Source organism: Balearica regulorum, chromosome 8 (assembly GCF_011004875.1).
Source record: "Balearica regulorum gibbericeps isolate bBalReg1 chromosome 8, bBalReg1.pri, whole genome shotgun sequence".
Classification (NCBI taxonomy): Eukaryota; Metazoa; Chordata; class Aves; order Gruiformes; family Gruidae; genus Balearica; species Balearica regulorum.
In genome coordinates, this window is record NC_046191.1 from 2,010,216 (window position 1) to 2,030,432 (window position 20,217).

The 20,217-nt window shown below is 57.4% G+C and overlaps 1 protein-coding gene across 1 annotated transcript; it reads right to left on the minus strand.

The window, feature by feature from the left end:
- Positions 1-859: 859 nt before the first annotated feature.
- IL23R (interleukin 23 receptor) lies at positions 860-18,106 on the minus strand. Its single transcript, XM_075759147.1, is given in 16 exon segments — positions 860-1,607; positions 2,071-2,161; positions 3,377-3,473; positions 4,318-4,368; positions 8,321-8,404; positions 9,291-9,488; positions 10,382-10,598; positions 10,879-10,961; positions 11,915-12,074; positions 12,765-12,860; positions 12,862-12,911; positions 13,107-13,282; positions 14,222-14,345; positions 14,502-14,795; positions 15,572-15,666; positions 17,983-18,106. Coding segments are annotated over 15 exon segments (2,400 nt in total). The 5' UTR covers positions 15,630-15,666; positions 17,983-18,106; the 3' UTR covers positions 860-986.
- Between the last annotated feature and the right edge of the window lie 2,111 nt (positions 18,107-20,217).

The window sequence follows — 20,217 nt, forward strand, 5'->3', positions numbered from 1 at the left end:
GCCCAGGCATCTAACAGAGTATCGTAAACTTTTTTGATGCTTGTATTCCTTAGAAGCATTTGGAGAATTTCCTTAAAAAGGTGTGGGCGGTCAGCGAATAGATACGTAATCCAACCTCCCGCGTTTCCAGGGAGTTTCTGGTTGCTTTAGGAGCATTTTGCAAGACCGCTTCTGAAGGCAAACTTGTAAATGATTTCCTGACCGCTCAGCAGGAAGGAGACTCCAGCCGTTCATTTTTTTTGGATGCCACAAGATCCCGATTCCCTGCCGCGTGCCGAATAAACCCCATTTCGCCGAACCACGTTGTGCTTCACGGCAAGGCTGAGGAGGTGACAAGCTGCTGCAAGATGATAAAACCCTCACTCAAAATGAAGAATCTATCCAGTGACCAATTCAGAGAGATTTTAAATCGGGCTGGCAGATGATGAAGGCTTGTTCTTACCTGATGTAGTTTTTATTATTGAACCGGAGGGAAAATGAATTTGGGTTATTCTGTCACACAGAAAAGATTTCATGTTCTTGGGATCCACGTCTGCTGTATGATATATAAATCCTCCCTGGTGTAGTGTCTCTTCATTAGGAGTGATCCCAAGATATTCTACACAATCCAGTCAGGATGTCTAAGGGATCGTTTTATCCATCTTAACTGCAATCAGCTCCAGGGATGAAATGCCCCAACTATTTAACAAGAGAATGGTTTTGAATAATGATTGAAGCGTATCACATCCTGCAAAAGTCACCTGCTCTGTATTTCGGTTCTTATGGGAATCCAAGCTTTATGGGTTTTATGCTTGGGACAATATGAGGTAAGTTTAAAATTGTGATTCACTGGCCAAAGCGTTCCGGGCAGCCAAAGTATTTGTAGTCGATTGAGAAAATGAATTTCAGACTCGGAGTTTTGTTCCAGTTCTGCTGTTTGCAGGCTCAGAGGCTGATAGGTGCTATGGTCATCGCTTCGGGGTTTTTAATCACAACTACAATTTATTTCAAAATAACCTCCCGATGCTTTGCGGAAAGCAGGTCTTTATATCCACTGACTCCTTGTTCATGGCTCTCAGGCAGGAGACCAGCTCATCGGGGACCAGCGTTTGCTCTTGAACATCGTTGGCCAACGTGTGTCCCCACCGGTTCTCCAGGAAGGAACTGTGTCCCCCCTGGGCTGAGCCGAACACGTGGCTTTGCCCGCTCCGGCTGTTGTTTAAGATGAGGTTGATCTTCTCCAGCAGACAGACGTGGTGTCCCCCTCCCTCCCCGTCCCATAGGTGGGGAACGGGGCTCGTGTAGTCTCTGAAGAAGATGCTCGTCTCCGGTTCTGGGAGGAGCACGGGGGGCTGTGTTTGGTAAATGTTGGCAGCGACGTACCCCAGCGGGTTCCCGTCGGACACCTGAGGTTTGTAGTCACTGATCTGCTCAGGGGTCGTGATGCTGGCAGGCACCACGGTCCCCGGGTGCTCTTCAGCCCCGGGGACCCCTCTGCTGGGCTTCCTTCTGGTGGCCACGTTCTTGTACTCCATGTGCACCAGCACCTCCTCGATTTCTATAACTGTGGGGTCACTGGTGTCCAAGAACGGCTCGTGGAAACTGTTACTCGTGAAATCACTCTTTTCCTGGAAAAAAATTATGAGTGTGGTAACAAACTGGCACATTTTACCAACAGGAGAGCTTTCATTAGAGCATCCCAAGGAAGAAATGGGGCAATGACGTGTTGTCTTCATCCCGTTTTCCTTCCCACCTCTCCCATCCAATCCCGCCTGTGAAAGACACCGCAGCGAGGTGGACAGGAGAAGACAGGGGGGCCGCCGTGCCTGTCTCCGCGCTTCTGCATGGGCTTCAAGGGCAGCTCGAGTCAACTGTGGCCACTGAATAAAGAGTGTATCGAGGCAAGGTCTATAGACCTCAGCTAAGCCGGGCTCCCACACACCTTGCAAATGCCTGGGAAATAATTCCCAATCTGTTCCCAGTCCCTTAGTGCTTAATCCTCCTCCCATCTGTGTTTCTCACAGCTCTGGAGCAAGCTTTAATGTAAGGGGACACAAGCAAAGAAAAGCTGGGAGATAATGGTGCAATTACCTGGAGTGACTTTACCACGTTGCTGTTTTCCATGTGAGGAAAGTCTTCGAACAGCCACTTTGGCAAGAGCGACACAACGGTGGTGTTAATTCTTTACCAAAAAGAAAAATAAGTAAATAAATAAATAAATTCCAAGAAGTTAGTCCGTTTTATTAGTCACTTTTTCTTCACGCAGGATGAAGCTGTCCCCCCCCAAGGAGGGGCACACAAAGTGCATCCATCCTTCAAGGATGGCTTGGAAGCCCCAGGTTTCCCCGCTACGGGTGGGTTTGAACTCTAGCTCTTCATCTTTCAACCTCATTCCCCCCCCCCAGGTTTGATTCGTGGCGGTGCAAGCCTGGAAGCTAAATTACTCTAGGTGAATCCCTTCTGTAAAACTTTGTACGTGAACATGTAGGGGGAGAACCAAGCTGTGTGTGGGTGAGCGAGGAGGCATGTGTGTCCTCAACTGATGAAATCCACTGCACAGCGGGAAGGAAAGATGGCTTTCCTACAGCCGAATCTGCTGCAGAAATGACCATCGCTTGCAGGAGATTTTAATCTCTCTGAGCTTTGCTGATGTTCTGGTGCGTTCCTGCGTTCCTGGGAGAACACACGGCCCCTGTGGGTGCTGAAATCCCCGTGTTTCACAATTACATCGAGAGCAGAAGAATTACGCTGGGTTCAGGAACCAAAAGGGGCAGCTCCTCGCCACCCTCGCGCCCCAGGTCTCCTCTCCCTTATTTCTTGGTCTGTCGGGAAGACCCAAGCAGTAGCTCCGTGCCGCGGAGATCACCCATTCCCCCTGGATTTGTGCCGGGGACAGCAGCGTCTCCTGGCCGTCCCTATTCCAGTTCAACGGCACACTGGGACAGGAGGAGCGCTGGTTTGTGAGCGTGCCCGGCGAAGAGCAGCCAGTCTTACAAACCAGTACTGAGAGCCTCCCCGCTGAGTTTTTCTGCTGTTGCACGCTCTGGTCTCTGCCTGTCCCTCGGGGTCCAGCATCCCCTCCTCGGGCAAAACTGGGTCAGCAAGTCCCAGGATAAAACCTGCCTCCAGAGGCTATGTTTCTCCTTTTTCACCCCCTTTTACCCGTGTAATAATATATGGTACGTCCCTAAGTCTGGCCTTGAAAGAGGAGTGATTTTTTAATTTCTTTGTTGGTCTCTGCCTTACTGTGGAGCACATAGATGTCTTTTCATATTGCAATATGTTTAATGGGAAAGGTTGTTGTTAGTAAGAGCAAGTTTCTGTAGTTAATTTTCAAATATTCTGGAAGAAAGGCAGGAGTCAGAAACAAGGAAAAAAATTGCGAAGAAAGCAATACCTTTTTCTGGCTGATTTTTTAAACATCAGAATTACAAAAACAACCGATAATATGACCACGCTGATGCCCAGTCCCAGGAAAACTCCAACGTCGTCATCTGAAAAAGGATGGAGAGGAAAAACGTCAGTCGGGTGGCCCGGCTCCAGCATCCATCTGCCACGACCTTCGTTGATGTCAAGGGCAGATCTTTGGCAAAGCAGCCTTCAGCGTTTCATTTGCTCTTTGGCTCCTCAGTTAATGAAGCAAAAACCATAACAAAAGCAAAACCAAAACTGCTGTCCCACCCACGTTGTCCTGTGCCCGGAGCACCGCGGACCCTGTGCCCCCGTCGTCTCCCCATCGCCGTGCATGGGGGGTTCAGCCGGGTAATTCAAAGAAGTGTGGTCACTGTGTTTTACCATTTCCTACGCAGCCTCACCTTCCAGAAATGCTGAAGTGAATTCTTCAGCTGACGTTGGTTTTGCTTTTGGTTTAAGTACTGCAGCAGACCATAACGTAACCTTTACCAGAAGACGCGCAAGCCAGAAGCGTAAGCAAAGTTAGAAAAATGGATGGGAAAACGCTTAAACAAGTCTCTGGTTCAAAACTGCAGGATTGAAACAGTCTCTCGCTGTCACGCTATATCTTAACCTTATCTTATAGCGTCCTTGTTTTCTCGTCTCCTCCTTGTTGTGATGTACATCATAAGTCTCATAAAAAGCAAAACGTAAGGCGTGCGTTACGCGGGTGCTATCCATCCGTGCGAGCGCTGCAGCTTTCCTGCCATGCGGCTCACGTTCCCATCCAGTGAAAAGCTGCTTTTCTGGCCCTGACCTCTCCAAAGCGTAAGGGAGCTTTCGCTTCCCCATCACCGGGTGCTGCAGGTGCTGCTCGGCCTAAAACTTCCACTTCTGGTCAAGGAGAAAGTCTGGCTTACCAAGTCTGAGCTACCATCGTCTTACCATGGGGGATCTCACTGTAGATGCTGCCCAGGAGCTGGTCCTCTGAAGGGACTGAAACAGAGGGAGGGAAAAAATGTCCATAACTTCATTTACAGGACAGCGGGTGACATAGAAGCTATTGCTTGTTTTTATTTTGTTAATATTATTTAGAAAAACCGATAATGGCATAATGAGAAAAATAAAGCCCCCTAAAGCAATTAGTATCTCCAGCTCCGGCCGGACTCTACATCATCTCCTGCTTCTCAGAGATCCAATTAAACAAGATGCTGATGAACACATAACACCAATTACAGACCACCTTCCACGCGCCATCGCTCCCCTCAGCACCCGAAACACGAGTTCAGTCTTCCTGAGGAGTCAAAGGTCATTTTTCACAAGCACCTACAGATTATTTCCCAAAGTGTCTGAACCCCACGGAACTGAATTTTCCGATAATACCTGTTTGTGTGACGGACTGTGCGGTGAGGGGAGATCTGCAGCTAAAGAGCCTGCCACGGCAAGAAGCATATTTTTGCTAAAATAAGCAGGAAGCTTGCTTCCCGGCCAAATCCAGCAATTCCCTTGGGATCTCTTTGCCTTAACCAATGCCCGGTGCCATTGCTGCCACAGAGAAGGGATGAGGCTCCAGGTCAAGGGCGATCCCACCGCTGGGCTGGGGCTTGGACTGAACCTGTAGCCTGAACCAGAAGCAGAGCTCTGCGGTCGGGACAAGCCACCCACCGCATCTCCCCGGGGTCACCTCCCTGCGTGGGGACCGGCCGGCTGGAGAGTGAAGGAACCCCCGTGTCCTGCAGTCAGACCTCAGCTAGAGCGATCTGCTGGGATCGGGGACACCCAGCAAGGAAAAGGGGCTCTGCTGGGATGCGCACGGCTTGCCCTCGGGAGAACGTGACCCGCCGGAGCATCCCGGGGAGAAGGCATCGCAGGGAGGCTTGCTGGGGCGGCAAGCGAGCGCTGCTGCAAGGACAAGGGAGGTAGTGGGTCCCTTTCACCGCGAGCAGGACGAGAGTCATCGTCTTAAACTGCAGCAGTTCAAGCGTGGGACATGAAAGAGGACAACAGCAAGGATGAGGAGCACCGGAGCAGGTTGCCTTTTCCTGGGAATCCAAGAGCAGTTTCACAAACATCTGTCAGGAATGAAAGCAATCCAGCTGATCTTCCCTCGGGATGGGGTAATCCTCCTTTCCAGCCCTGGTCCCTCTGAGTTCCCTGTGCCTTCCCTATGCCTTTCAGTGGCGGTGAACGTTGCTGCTGATGTGGTTGTGGGTCTGTGTTGTGTTTGAAGGAAGGGAAATGCCCCCAAAGCAGCTGGCCACATAAAGGGCCCTTTTGCAGAGTCATCCCTGCAAACACAGCTCAAGCTGGCAGCTGGATTTTCCCAAGGCAGGGAATTGCCAATACTGGGAAATTCGGGATGGGCAGACTCACAAGTGCATCTTTAGAAGCACAAGGATCCAGGCGCTTTATGAAATCCCTCATTTGCACATCTGAAAGCACCTGCACACCCTTCCGTCATGCTGACCGCTTTAGGGAAAATCCTGCTGCTCCCCACGTTTGCCTCTCTGTCCCCGAGAGCCGGCTGTCCCACCAGGGCAGGCACGAGAAGTCACCTCCTCTGCAGTGGGACCATCACCCGGCTCAAGCCAAACATCTGCTCGGGGCAGCAGAGAGCTGAATGCGTGAAAGCGGAGGATCGGCATTAATAAGAATAGCAGGTAGCATCCTCATCTACAATCACGGAGCTTCAACTGGCCGAGACAATTAAGGATAGCCAGAGTAATGTCCTGAACAACACAGGCTGCTGATTTCAGCTGGTGCCTTCTGCAACAGAGTCAGTAACCCATCAGTTGAGACTGGTTCAGAGGAAAAAGAGTGAAAACCTTTCTGAATGAACAGTATTTAATGAATGAAACAGCGGCTGTCAAAGGACGGAGCTCGCCCAAGCCTGGTAGAGCAAGCCTCGTTCCGCTGCTGTTTGGTACTTGTTTCGCATGGAGCAATGCAAACCCAGGGCCAAATGCAATTTCTTCCTCCCCAAAGGGGGAAAAAAAAAAAAAAAAAATCCCAGAAAAGGTACTGTCTCTGCTTTTGTGCATTTGAAGCATATGCATCTCCTAGCAGAGCTCCTGGAGTTCGAGTATTTCGGTTCCCTAAGTACTTGTTTGCAGTACAAGCCCACTCAGCTGGGGTGCGCTGCAGACACTGCAAAGCTTCTCTCGAACGTACGGGATTGCAGAAGGCAAGCGATGGAGTACGTTATTCTGCAGCCTGGGAATGCAGCAGTTTTGGGGGGCAGGTGTCGCTGGGACATTGAACTGGTATAAATGAAAAAAAAAATTAATATGATTAGAGTAATGCCTTGCTGACGATGGACGGGCTCAATCTGAATAAGGAATATGAAGCAGGAGGGTCAGCCCGTGGGGTCAAGCTGGAGGACTTTACTGTGGGTGTCCGCCGTGGGTTGTGTGGTGCCTTGGAAGCAAACCTTGTCAAAGACACGAGCCTCACCGCTGCCTCATGCTGGATCTTCCCCACAGGAACCCCAAGTTTTGTTAGAGTCTATGCAACCACTGAGGAGAAAGTCTCTCTTTTTAAGCATTTAATGCATTTCTAAGCCATTTGCTAGTGCAAAAGTTCGAGCACCCTCCCTTTGACAGCCAGCTCTTCCCCTTCCACGCAGACGTGGACCCGCTGCTGAAGTTTAAGCCCCACTTGAGGATCAGGACCCTGGAAATTCACGTCAGCAGAGCTGGAGGTGCCCAAGCCCCGACCTGCCCAGAGCCAAAGGCCGTCAGTGTGTCCGTGAGGATAACAGCTAACGGCCAGGGCCAGCAGCCGGGGGGGGGGAACCAGGCGGGAGTATCGATTTCCATTTCTTGGGAAAAAAAACTGAATAACCACCCTTCTCAAAGCCATGACGGGTGCCAGAGCCGGTTTGTCACGGGGAAGTATCTGAGCAGCTGCAATAACCCATCTAACATTGCATCACCGCAGGTGAACTGATGACATCCTCGGGTGTTACCGCTGCCTGCAGCTACAGCCGGCTACGACGGGGCACCGCGGGCGCTAAGAGGTCTCAACGGCCCTGGCCAGCGTCCCCTGCCCCCCAGCCCCTGCGCAAGGGGCTGTTTAAGCTCATCCCTGGGTCCTCAGCCCCACCTGGGCTATGCTGGAGGAGCTCTGGAGGTCCAAACCCCATGACCTGGCTCCATGACTTGACCTTGTCTCCATCACGGACCTGCCCAGCCACCCCCGGCCGCTGCGCATCAGCCGTACGCGCAGAGGTCTCGTCTGCGGCGTGCCTGGCGCAGGTACGGTGGTGCTGGGACGTGTCCCCGGCGCTCGGGTGTTGAGCTGTGCATGGTTTATCCTGGCTCGCCTGGGGGAGGACCAGCAGCGGGGTGGAACAGCTCGGGGAGCTCAGTATGCCCAGCTCCCGAGGACAACCGAAGCCAACGCACACCACGCTGGAGACGATGACAATCCTTACTTTGTAAACTGGCCCAAGCTCTTATCTAAAAGAGTTTCCAGAGCTGCAGCCTGCTTGCTTCCCCTCCCGGTAAGAAAGGGCAAGTGGGCCCATCTCCGTAAGGTTTGTTTTCTGTGTTTGGGTTTATCTATAACATTTTATTGTCAAATGTGCAAAGCAGCAACCTCATTTTTTCTATCACAAGAAGGGAGGATGGCTCCGTTGGTGTACCTTGTGAAGTAAGTTGTGGTTCTCCCGTGCATTAGTTCTGTGCACAGGAGCAGAGATCAGCTACAGAAAGCTTTCATACAGATGCATCCATAAAAAATCTGTATTTTCACGTGCTGCAGCCAAGTGGTTTCTGTCTAGAGCCCTGCTTTCCTCTGGTCAACGGGAGGGTTTTACATCTTGTTTCTAGAACTCAGTAATTCTACAAAACTGGTGGATTGTGGGAACATCGAGATCAAAGCAGCAAGCTGAGCTCTGCAGCTCCACTGCAGCAAGCAGCACGTTCTCCACCCTCCTCCGGCTTACCTTGGCCAGCACTTGGTTTGCTGACTCCGTCGGGGTAGACGGCGTATACCAACACGTTGGTGCGATCTCCTGCTACCGCCCCTTCTGGAAAGAAGCAAGATTTGCCTTTAATATGTATTTGTGATCTGCCGTGAAAGCTCTGGGCTTGCTCCAGGGCTTGTTACTGAGGGGTGAAAGTAGATGGAGGTTTTTTTGGGGGGGTCCCCAGCTCTGCGTCTTCCCTCCCCTGGGGAAAGCCACTGCACGAGCCGTCCCCAAAACCACACACAGAGGAGCAAAAGCCTGGCCAGGTAACTGCCTCGGAAGTACCCCCAGCCCAATTAACACCAGGATTAATGTGGGAAGCAGGAAGGGAGTGGGATGGGTCCTGAGGTGTTCGTGCTGCTGGGCTCAGGCTGCGTCGGTGAGGACGCACAGGCTTGTCTCTTTGGGCATGGGGGGGAGGAGAGGTGCTGAAGCAACGCTCTTGGTGCATCCGGTGTTGTGCATCCTTTCAACGCACACCTGCATCTCCTGTGCTTGGGCAGGTCCCCACAGGTCTAGTGGGGTGTCCCTGCCTGCCATCCCACTTGTCACTTCATTTTCTGTCCCTGTAGAACCCCAGACTGGTTTGGGTGGGCAGGGACCTCCCAGCCCATCCAGTCCCACCCCCTGCCATGGGCAGGGACACCCTCCACTAGCCCAGGTTGCCCAAAGCCCCATCCAACCTGGCCTTGAACACTGCCAGGGATCCCTGTCCCTTCTTTCCCTGTGACCTTTCCCGGGGGGGCCCAAATCCCACTGACTGCCCCATGCCCCCTGTCGCTTCACTCCCCCTTGCTCCCCAAGGGCTCTTCACGGCCCCACTCTCCAAAAAACAAGTGAGCAGGGGCTCAATTTCAAATGAAACTCTGCCTTTATAACATATTTTGGCTTTATAATAGCCTGATGACCGGCACCAAATAGCAAAAGGACTCCTGGAATATCTTACCTTGGATGTACGTGTGCGTTTCCTGGTATGGGACTTTCTTCCAAAAATACCGCTCCTCCTGGCTGTCCTGGGAGGTGGAAACCCACTCCACGATGAACCAGAGCGGGGACCTCCCGCTGCGAGGAGGGGGCTGCCAGGCCACCGAGACCCTGCTCCGGTTCTCGGGTTTGACCTCCACGGCCACCGGCGCTGGGAACTCTGCGGAGAGAGATGGCGAGGGGGTGTCACCCCAACCTCCGCTTCGAAGGGCGGGAGGATCCGAAGGGGCAGCTGAGCCCAGGAGGCAAAATACGACTTTCCTGAGAGTGTTTAAGGACCGAAGAGGGAACAAGAAATTCTAGCATAGGGTGGTTATACATATAGAATTTTATATATATATATATCTCTATATCACAAAAGCACAGCTTCAGCTGTGTCACGTCTGGTCTGAAATGCTTTACCTGTCATTTCTTACAAGAAAGGCGCGTGATTCTGATAAGTATGAGAGACTAGAGAATTTTTTCCACCTTATTTCTCTTTAGTTTCTTTTTAGTCATATATTTGTCCTCGATTTGAATGGGACTTTCCCCTCCCATTGCTCATTAAAAGTGACATTTTTCAAAAATAGGAAAGTGTGGTTGTGGGGAAAACCACAACCTGTGGCGCAGGGAACCTAAGGTGGCCCAGAAAGGATTTTTTTTTAATTTTTCTTTTTTTTTTTTCTTGTTTTCCTCCCTTTCTGTTTGCAAGGACCCAGCTCACAGCTGGCGGAGGCAGCCGGCGTTATTTTTGGGAGCAGGGAGCAGAGGAGCACCCTTGCACCGAGCCCGCCGCACAGCCCAGCCCAGCCCAGCCCAGCCCAGCCAGCCGACGCGGGCAGGACAAACTTATTTTTAAGCTTGTTGCTGCAGAGACCAAGGGCTGTGACAGGAGCCTGCGGAGCATCTCCATCCCCGGAGGATGCTGGCCTTGTCTAGAGGACGTCGTGCTCCCTCGGCAGAGTCCCGCCGGGGCTTTTCCCTCGCTTTAAAGCCGCGCGTGCTACACGCCGCCAGCGTTTTTCCCCTGAAATCCTCATAAATGCCGGTCTCTATCAAAGCGTGAGATCCTACCTTCCTGGCCGCTGGCTCCCCGGCCAAGGGCGATGCTGGCGGGGCTGGAAGCCCCCCTGGAGTTGTGAGCAGTGACGTGGAGGGCGCGGGCTCCCGGGGGCACCAGGACGCTGCAGGCGGTGCTGGAGGTGTTGCAGAGGAGCAACGCTCCCGAGGGGCTCTCGGCGGCCACGGCGTAGCCCAGGATCCTCCCGCGGGCATCCCGGGGCGGCAGGGGCTGCGGACGGGCGAGACAGACGGCCCCGTGGGGACGGCTGCGGGGTCTGAGCCCGAGCCGCCCCAGCACAGGACAGATGTCCCCTCGGCCGAATGACGCACGGAGAGATTTTCGCAAGGACAGAGAGATTTTTGCCCCAAGGACACGTTGAGGTCTCATCTTCCCCCCCATCGCTTTGGTGGAAGGGGTCTTTAGGAGGGGCACCGCCTCGGGCTGCCTCTCGCAGGGAGGAACAGAGCACGCGAAAAATTACACAGGAGCTGCCGAAAAAGCGCTTTACCTTGATCAAGACCGTCACCTCGTGGCTGCCGTTCGGGAACGCCGGGCCCAGGCGCCGCCAGACGTCGGGCGCCACGGCGGGGGCTGCGGGAAGAAGCGTGGGACGTGGCGTGAGCTTCCAAAGGGGAACCAGCCAGGGCTCCCACCCACGCGACGTGGCTCCCACCCACGCGCAGCCTTTGCAGAAAGCCTCGCTTGGCTGGCGGCTCCCCCGGCAGCGCCGAAGCCCGACGGCAGGCTGGTTGCTGCGTGGTTCTGCCGCCGCAGAGAGGAAACGGCCCAGACTGCACGCAGCAGCCGGCGCTGCTTTTTAGGACAAGCGCGTCCCCCGGCTTCCTCTCCGTGACCAGGATAGAGGCGAGGGCATCGCTCCTCGGGCGTCCCAGCCCGCTGCCGGCCGGGATAACTGAGCCGGCTGTGCCTCAACTCATCCCGGTGTTAGTAACCGGGATGCAAGGGGGGAAAGCTGACCTGGGACGCCTGGTCTTTGCGGCCGGTGGGACACCTCGGCCGGTGCGGCTTTTCCACCTCGGGCGAGAAGTGCTCCCTGCTGCCGGGAGCAAGCAAGCCAGCTACCAAAGGTGGATGAGCACACCCCATCCCTCTTTCTGTTTGGAAAACCACGTCCCTGCAAAGCCTCCTGGTTTCCCTCCGGCTCTCACCGGGCCGCAGCAGCCTCAGGACTCTGCCAAAATCGCCATCACCTGCGATGTGCCGCGGGGCCGGAGGACACGAGAGGAACTGCCGGCTCGTAACAGCGCTCAGCCCTCGGCTGCGGCGTGGGGACGGCAGCGGTGCCTCCCGGGCCACGGCATCACGCCCCATGTCTGCCAACAGCGGTCTCCGGCAGCGCGGGGACGTGCAGGGTCCCGTGCCACGCGCATGCCGTACACACACGCCATGTGCACGCCAAGCACACGCGTGTTGCTGGCTAACTCGAGCTGCCCAGCAGCCGGAGCTTGGGCCAGGTCCCTGCAGAGCATCTCAAGGAGCCGACGGGCTGCTTGGGAGAACGCGGCGAGAGCAACTGAGCGTACCTGCCTCGGGGGTGGTGTAGAGAAAGGGGGTGCTCCAGGGGCTCCAGGGGCTGTCTGCAGGGCTGAGCCGGCACCTGACCTGAAACGCGTACCGGGTGTTACTCTGCAGGTTGTGCCGGGAGCGGGGCCCGTGCTGTGCCGCACCATCCCACGCCTCCACCTGCAAAGGAAGCAGGGTGCTAGGGGGGAGCAGGACCCAGCTGGCCCCCCCCCCCTCCCCGCCGCGGCCGGCCCCCCACGCAGAGCGGGAGCGAGCGGCGGTCGCTGCCATCCTCATCTGCACGGATGGGGCCGGGGATGGTCCTGTGAGGGGGTGCAGCGAGAGCCCCCGGCCCGCTGCCGCACGGGGCTTCTGGCACCGCGGCAATTTTGGGGGCTCCGGATGCAGCCTGAGCCCCTGCCAGCGCCTGGGGAGGTTCCCAAAAGGAGCTGCCCCAGGGGTAGTTGTGTCTGCGAGCGTGCGGGGGCGACCGAAGAAGCGTGCGTGCGCTGAGCATCCCTAGGGGCTGCTTTGCCTTGGCCTTGCAGAGCTAGATAACGTCTGGAAATATTTCAAATTTTGCCCTTTTGCTTAAAAAGCAGACACAACTCTGCCCGAAAGTCTGTCTGCTCCTCTTGGGGGGCAGCAGCTGTCCTGCCCCACCAAAGCGGGGGGGGGGTGGGTGACCCCCGCGGCGCTGAAGCAGAGGGGTGGGTTTTGAATGACCCCAAATGCTCCCATTGCCCCTGGGTGCTCAGGGGTCTCCAGCAGGACCAGGACCGGCCCCTCTCCTAACGGGGGGGGCAGCTTGCGCAGGACCCCCACCCCCGTGGGTCTGCGTGGGTTTGGGGGGGTCCCAGGCCGTCTCACATGCCATGCCAGGGCACCCGTAGCTTTGTGCCGCTCCTCGCAGTGCACGTTCTCCAGCAGCGTCTGCCTCCTCCAGTGGATGGTGGTGGTGGGGGGGCGACGTCTCCATCGTCTCGGCGCCGGCGACCAGGGGCAGAGTGGGCACCACTGCGGGGAGAGCCGGGAAAGCGCGCGTCGGCGGGGGGCTGACACCCGCCGGGGGGGGGGGGTTGCCCTCGCACACGTGAGCCGCACCGCTCGTGCGCGTCCCTAAAGCGGCATCGCGGGGCGGTGCACGCGGCATCGCACGGCCCCAGCACGCGGCGCGGCTCGTGGGTGGACGGGATGGACGGACGGATGTACCGAGGTCCTGCAGGTTGAGGCGTCGCGGGGCTGAGCGAGCAGCGCCCAGCGCGTTGCTGGCCTGCACCCACGCAGAGTAGTGGCTCCTGCTGCGCAGCATGCTCAGCGGCACCGGGGAGCCTTCGGGGAAGACCTCCTCCTCCTCGGCATCCTCAGCATCCTCCGCCGTCCCCACGCTGGGAAGCAGAAGGCAGCCCTGGTCAGAGCCCGTCCCAGCTCCATCGCGCACCCCGGCTCTCGAGGGGTCGCGGCTCGCGACTGGGGCACAGTCAGCTCCGAAACTGGAGTTTGTCACTGCTAGAGCGAACTAGAAAGTAATTGCCTTCGGTTCTTGGCATTTCTGTAGGGCATTTGCATTTTCGCTGCGGGAAGGGAACTTGCTCAGTTCTTTCTGGCTGCACGGTTCAAAGTTTGAACCCAAGCACACTTAGGCAGGTGGTTAATCACTGCCCTTCACAAAGCCTACATATGACAGAATTTAATACATTTACTTTAATAATTGACTCAGATTAACTTTGAAAGCCTGCCAGTCTTGTGTCATGGGGGCTTCCGTGCCAGACGTGGCAGAAAGCATCCCGGGCCAGGTAGGAAGGGTTGCGGCACGCTACGCAGCAGCCAGCACGCCAGCTTCAGGTTCAAGCTTTTGTACCCCGCTGGAGTTTCAGTTTCGGGGTTTGGGCAGCGTTAGGTGCGCACCGCCGGCTGCACCCTCTGCACGCCCTTTAGCTTAGAGAGAGCCAAGGCATCTGCAAAAAAATGCATGGCCGTAACGCGTCGCAACGCGATGCGATGTTTGCTGGGCCACTAATACCACCGAGCGCGTAAAGTCCATCCTGCAGAATTAAACCCTCGCTTTAACGTGCGGTTTGCAAGCAGGAAACCGGGAAGACGTGAGCTTTAGAAAGCGTAACTAGGGCACGGCACCCGCTGCCAGCCGCCAGCAGCAGAGCAGCCCCGGCGTCGCCTGCCTCTGCGGCCGCCGCACCCCGACTGCACCCCCTGCGCTGGCTCTGCCGATTACCGCGCTCCCTCTCGGCCCCATCCGGCTGGGTGCATCGCCCGCCCCGCAGCCCCGTCCCGTCGTCCCGCCGTCCCGCCGTCCCGCAGGGCCTTACCTGCGCAGGTGGAGGGCATAGCGGGTGCGCAGGTGGGTCGTGCGCCCCGTGTCCCACGTGCACGCCAGGTGCCCCGAGTGCTCGCGGATGGTGCAGGTCAGGTTGCTGGGGGGGTCCGGAGGGTCTGCGGAGACAAGGTCAGGCAGAGCGCGTGCCCCCCCACCCCCCCGCAGTGCAAAGCCCAGGCTGCTGCGACCCCCCAGCCCCGACCTCCTCGGTGCCGGCGGCTTAACAAAAACCACCAACCCCCCCCCCCCCCCATAGCCATGGGGGTACTCACAGCCGGCCCAGAGGTCGGTGCCGCACACCGGCTGGTGCTTTTCGCTGTTGGGGCAGCGGGCAAAGCAGGCGACGGTCCCGTAGGGCATCCGGAAATCGCGTAGCCGGAGCTGGACGGCGCTGCTGTTGAGGGGGCGCAGGGGACCCTCAGTGTGGCTGTAGTTGAGGAGGATGAGGAACTCGGCCCAGGGGCACCCGAGGGTGGAGAGGCAGTTGACGGAGACGTCGGTGCCCATCCGCACCACCGGAGCGGGCTCGATCCAGACGTGCCCCGAGCACGAGATGTTTGTGACACCTGCGCCAACACCCACCGGGTCAGGGCGGCTCTGGGTGGGTGTCCCACGGGAGGAGAGGACATCCACAGGCTGCGCCGCTCTGCACGGGTGGCTGCTTTGCTGGGATGCCGGCAGCGGCATGGCAGGACCCCGCGGCGGGGTGTCCCCCCCCCAGCCCCCTTGCTCCCCCTGCCCCGGGACAGGGATAAACTCCCTGCCCTGAGCAGCGACCCGGCACCCGCTGACTCATCCTCTCGGATTGGAAACAGCTAATTTCACCGATTTTAGGTTTTGCTCTAATGCTTAAATGACTGCAGGGAAATAACACGTAGTCTCGAGAGCTCTGATGCCCCGAGATTAGGACGCAGCCCCCGCGCAGAGGCGCACGCTGCCCTTCGCTATCAGATGAGGGCTCTGCGCCAGCCCCAGCACGCCCGGCTCGCAGCCGGTATCGCGCTCGATCTGGCCTTCCTGGAAAGGGCGCAGCTGCGCTCCGGCTTCTCACGTGCGGAGGCAGGATCACGCTGCTGGTCACAGCCGCTGAGCGGCCAGCCTGCTCCAACGCGGCTGCGTGCGGCCCTGGCCCCAGGGTGCAAGCAGGGAGGAGAGGGTGCCGTAGGGCGTAGGGCCCTTGGATGCTAACCAAGTGCTCCCCCCAAAATCCATAGCTGTAGCATTATAACGTTCCCGTTCCCGCTCCGATTCCCCAGCAGGACCGAGGCGTTTGGCTCAGCGGTCCGTGAGGGCGATGCCGCGGCGGCCGTGCCGTGCCGAGCCGTGCCGCGCTGCCGCTTACCTCTGCACAGGCAGCAGAGCAAGACATGGAGCGCCAAAGCCTCGCCGGATCCCGCCATGGCCTGGGCTGCGGCCGCTGCCCGCGCGTGGCATAGTCTGGAGGGAGGAAAGGCGTCAGTCGTCCCCGTGAGCGGCACCGCCAGCCGCGCCGCTGCCGGACGCCGCCGGGTCGGCCCTTGCCGCGGGATGCTCGGGGACCATCGCGGAGGTGGCAACGGGGATGCGGGGCAAGGCTGTGGTCGGGGGTTCGGGGGTCAGGCGAGGTTGTGCTCGCAGCAGGAGCACAATGAGGCACGCAGGGCTCAGCGTGTCGGGTAACAGGCACCCCGCTGGCACCCCCGAGGCCACCTTCCCCGAGCTCCCACCTCCGGTGACGTTTCTCTTAGTTTGCGTATCTGTGAAATTTCTCCAATCCTTATAAGCATAACCATCCACGCAGGTTTGCGTAACGCCGGGCAGGCAGGACGCAGGGAAGCGCAGGCAGGACAGCCTCAGCTCCCCTGGGCAGGTGACGGAGCAAACCCTCCTGGAAACCAGCCCCCAGCACGTGCAAGAGGACCAGGAGGTGATGGGAGCAGGCAGCGTGGATTTACGCAAGGGAAATGATGCCTGAGCGGCCCCGGAGCCTTCCTCGAAGAAGACTGGCAGGGTGGGTGAGGGGGATGCAGGGGACGCTGCTTGTTTTCGTCCTGCCCCTCTGCTCAGCCCTGGTGAGAGGTGTCTGGAGGGCATGGTCTAGGGCTGGGCTCCCCAGGACAGGAGACACAGGGATGGACTGGAATGAGCCCAGCAAAGGCTGCAAAAAAAAAAAAAAAAGTCTGGAGCACCTGAGACGTGAGGAGGGGCTGGGAGAGCTGGGGCTGTTCAGCCTGGGGAGGGCTCGGGGGGTCTGATGTCTGATGGGGGGGTAGAGATGAGGGACCAGGCTCCTCTCAGCGCTGCGCGGGGGGGGGGGGGCAATGGGCTCACATTGACAGTCAGCAAATTCCAGTTAAAGATAAGAAAAAGCACTTTAAGGGTGACCACGCGTGGGGCCGGCTGCCCTGAGGGCTTGCCCTGCAGCCTCCGTCCCTGGGGATGCTCAGACCCGGCCAGACATGGTTTCGCGGGACAGAAATTTCCTATTTCCATAACTGTGGCGGGTCCTGCCCAAACCAAGCAACGGCTCTTCCTGCCAGCGCTCCCCCCCCAAGGCATTCCCAAAATCCCGGGCAAGGGCTTCCCCCTCTCTCCGAGGAGCCACCCTTGCATCCCAATCCCACAATCTTGCCTGAATTTCTCCCCGCTCACTTTGCCTTCCCCCCCGCCAGCCTCTTTGGAGTCACCCCCCCAGGCCAACCCCCCCCCCCCCAGCAGGAAAGCTGCAGCAGCCGGGGCACAGACCGGTGGGGTGCAAGGAAATACAGAAATACAGCTGGGGGGGCGGATATCGCTCTTTTCCAGGAGAAGCACCCACCTGGGAGCAGGCTGCACGGCCCCCCCGAAGGCTGGGGCGACGCTGCGGCGGGCGCGGGGCTGGGTGCCGGGCACACCGTTAACTGTAGCCTCACGCCTCGCTCACGTGCACGGCGCCGAAAACGGAGCAAAGCCCCACACCTCCAGAGTTTTCTTTTCAAGCCAGCAATAATTAAAATAACCCTGTACAAAAGCTGACGTTAGAAATGGCAAGTTTGGGATATGCTGAACCAGAGGCTGCTGCAAAAGCTTCAAAATGCCGTTGCTCGACCCAAACCAGGCTCCTAGCTACAGCTAACGCTGCTGCACATCTCTGCTGTGCGAGCTGGCCTCGTTTGCTTTAAGGGCTGTTCCAGTATTCATAATTTCCAGCGCCTTCCTACTACCTGACCTGCTCAGAGAACTGGAAGGTCTCCCAATTGCCCTCAAACCTTCTGCAAGTTAGAACAAATTAAAAAAACAAAACAAAACAAAAAACAACAAACCACCAACCAAAAACTCGTGGTCTATGAAAAAAGCTGAAAATACAATAAATCTACCTGGCTGCCAGCTCTGAGACAAGATCGCAGGCTCTGCCTCCCCCAGGGATCGCTCACATTCACGTTTTTATTCCGATTTACAGGCATTTGCAAACTCCAAAGCCAGAAGGAACGAGACCGTTTCCCTTGTTGAGAGATACTGATCTTTGATCTCATCTCTATTAAAAAGTCTCCTCGTACATCAGTGCTAAAGAAACGCGAAGCAAACGAAGAAGAAGGAAAAAGCCATCCCGGTCGTACGAGCCCAAACCGTGCGAAATCTTTGCGACGCGTGTCAGAAGCGGCTAAGGTACACGAGCAGCGGCCGAGAAACACGAGCTGGGATTTTTTCTTTTTTGTTGGTTTTTTTTTTTTTTGCCTTTAAATCGGGGTGGTCGCGGGCTGGAAGCTGGGCAGAGCAGGGAGGGGGGGTCCTTACCTTGCCAGTGCTCAGGACATGTGCTGCCGGGCCCCTCTGCCCGCTGCTGCGGCCGGGGCTGCCGAGCGAGGTGAGAAGCATCAGCAACTGTCAGCAAGCCTGACCTAGATAGCTGAGCCTAGAAAAACCGAGAGTTTCCAGTCTGAGTCAGTCCATGGGAAAACCCAGCATCCCTTAAAGGAACAGCCTCGGGGGGGGGGCGGTTGTTTTGGTTTTTTGGGGTTTTTTTTTTTGTTTTTTTAGCTGGTAAGTAGTTACAGAATTTGGAGTCACCCTGGCGAATTCAAGTCCGTCCCGAATGGATTTTTGTGACGGCGGCGCGGCGCGCGAGGAGACAGGAACCCAGCGGAGGGGCCCTGGGGAGCCAGGCTGGGCTCCCTCAGCAAAAGAACATTTTTCTCCTGACCCCGGGAGCTTACGATGAAAAACTCCTCAGGGACCAAGACCTTGTTTTCCCCGGCACCCAGTGTCACCCCCTCTGCTCGTCCAGGTCCCCAGCTCACCTGGGGACGCTACGGGCTGCGGAGCCCCGGGCCGGGGGGCAGAAGGGCTTGAGGCTTCGGGGGGGCTGCCCCGGTGCTCCCCATCCCACCAGCTCCCACCACTGCTCCCAAACACCCCCCACCCCCCCCTTACAGAGCCCGTGGCTTCCTTTTTCACGTCAGTTGAAGAGTTAACCTCAATAACAGTGTTAACCTCATTAGACGCTGCAACCACAGGAAATACCACACCGCTACCCCAGCAAACGTTAGGAAACATCATTTCCAACCCCTACCCCCCCACCCTGGGGCAAGGCAGACCCCTCCTCTGCTCTGGGAGGGGGTTTGACCGATCCATAGCGGGGTTTGTGAAAGTGAGGGGCGGGTGAGAGCATCAGCCTGCTGGCACCGCAGGGGCGAAGCCTCGCTGCGGGCTGAAACTCTAACGTGTACCTATAGTAACCTATACATTGTGTCTGGGTGCAGGGTTATACACACACCGAGCAAGGTCGGGAGGGTTTCGCTGGGAATTTTAGTTTCGGCGCGTTACGGGTGTCTTTAAGGCATTGCGTAATTAAAGTATTTGTATTTATCTATCGAAAAACATTTTGGGGGGGGGGGTGTATCGCTTTGCGAGTGGGCTTTGCTGCGGTTTGGGGGTCCTGGCGTGGAGGGGAGCAAGCGCCAAGGAGGGTCCCGGGGGAATCGCAACCCCCTCCGCAGGGCTGTCGGGGCTGGGGGGGTCGTCTGCCTGCGGTGACACAGCTGGGGCTGAGCAAGGAACGCTGGCTGGGACCTGCTGCGGGGCACACATCTGGGGCTGGGGCTGCACATCTGGGGCTGGGGCTGCACATCTGGGGCTGGGGCTGCACATCTGGGGGCCTGGGCAGCACCGCGGACCTTCACATTTGGGTTGGGGCCAGCATTGCAAGCGTGCACATCTGGAGCCAGGCCCTGGCGCCTGGATCCGGGGTGGCACGGTGCGTGCGTGCACATCTGGAGCTGGGACAGCACCAAGGGCAAGCACATCTGGGCCCAGGCAGCACATCTGGAGCCAGGGCAGCAGTGTGGGGGTGCACATCTGGAGCCGGCACAGTGCCTCTGGGAGCGGCGCAGCGTGCCTCCAGCCACGGTGCGTTGTGGCCGCTGCCCAGCACCCAGCCAGCCTCGGCCCCTTCCCAGGACGGGTGTCACGGCCCCTCCGAGCTGCAGGTTCCCGTATTTCCCAGACCATCGGTCTTTCGTGGTGCTGGTTAAACTCGTGTCTTCTTATCTCTTCCTGAGCGGCCAGGGCGAGCTGCGGCTCCGTGCCCCGATACAGCCAGCCCTCGGGCAGGAGGGGAGCAGAGTAAACGCTTGTGCCCGGCTCTTTCCCACCCTGTGCTCATAAACCCCAGTTGCTTCAGCCTTCCTCCGAAGCAGGTTACACTGCCTGGGTTTCCAAACCCCGTCCTCCCTTCGGGGCTCTTTCTGCTTTGCTTAGATCTTCCTTACAGCCCCATGCCCACAGGTGGTTTTGCTGCTGCAGAAGGAGTCCTTCCAGAGACTGGCAGGCACGGCATCGCACGGCATGGCACGGCACGGCATGGCACAGCATGGCATGGCACGGCACGGCACGGCACGGCAGGCTTCTCCCAGTGCTCCCCATGATGCTGCCTTCAGCCTGACCTCAGTGCCCATTTCTCTTGGGAGCCAGGGTGGTCCCCAGCCTATTTCCAGCCCAACGCCCGCCTGGCCGATGGTCCGTGCGGCACGC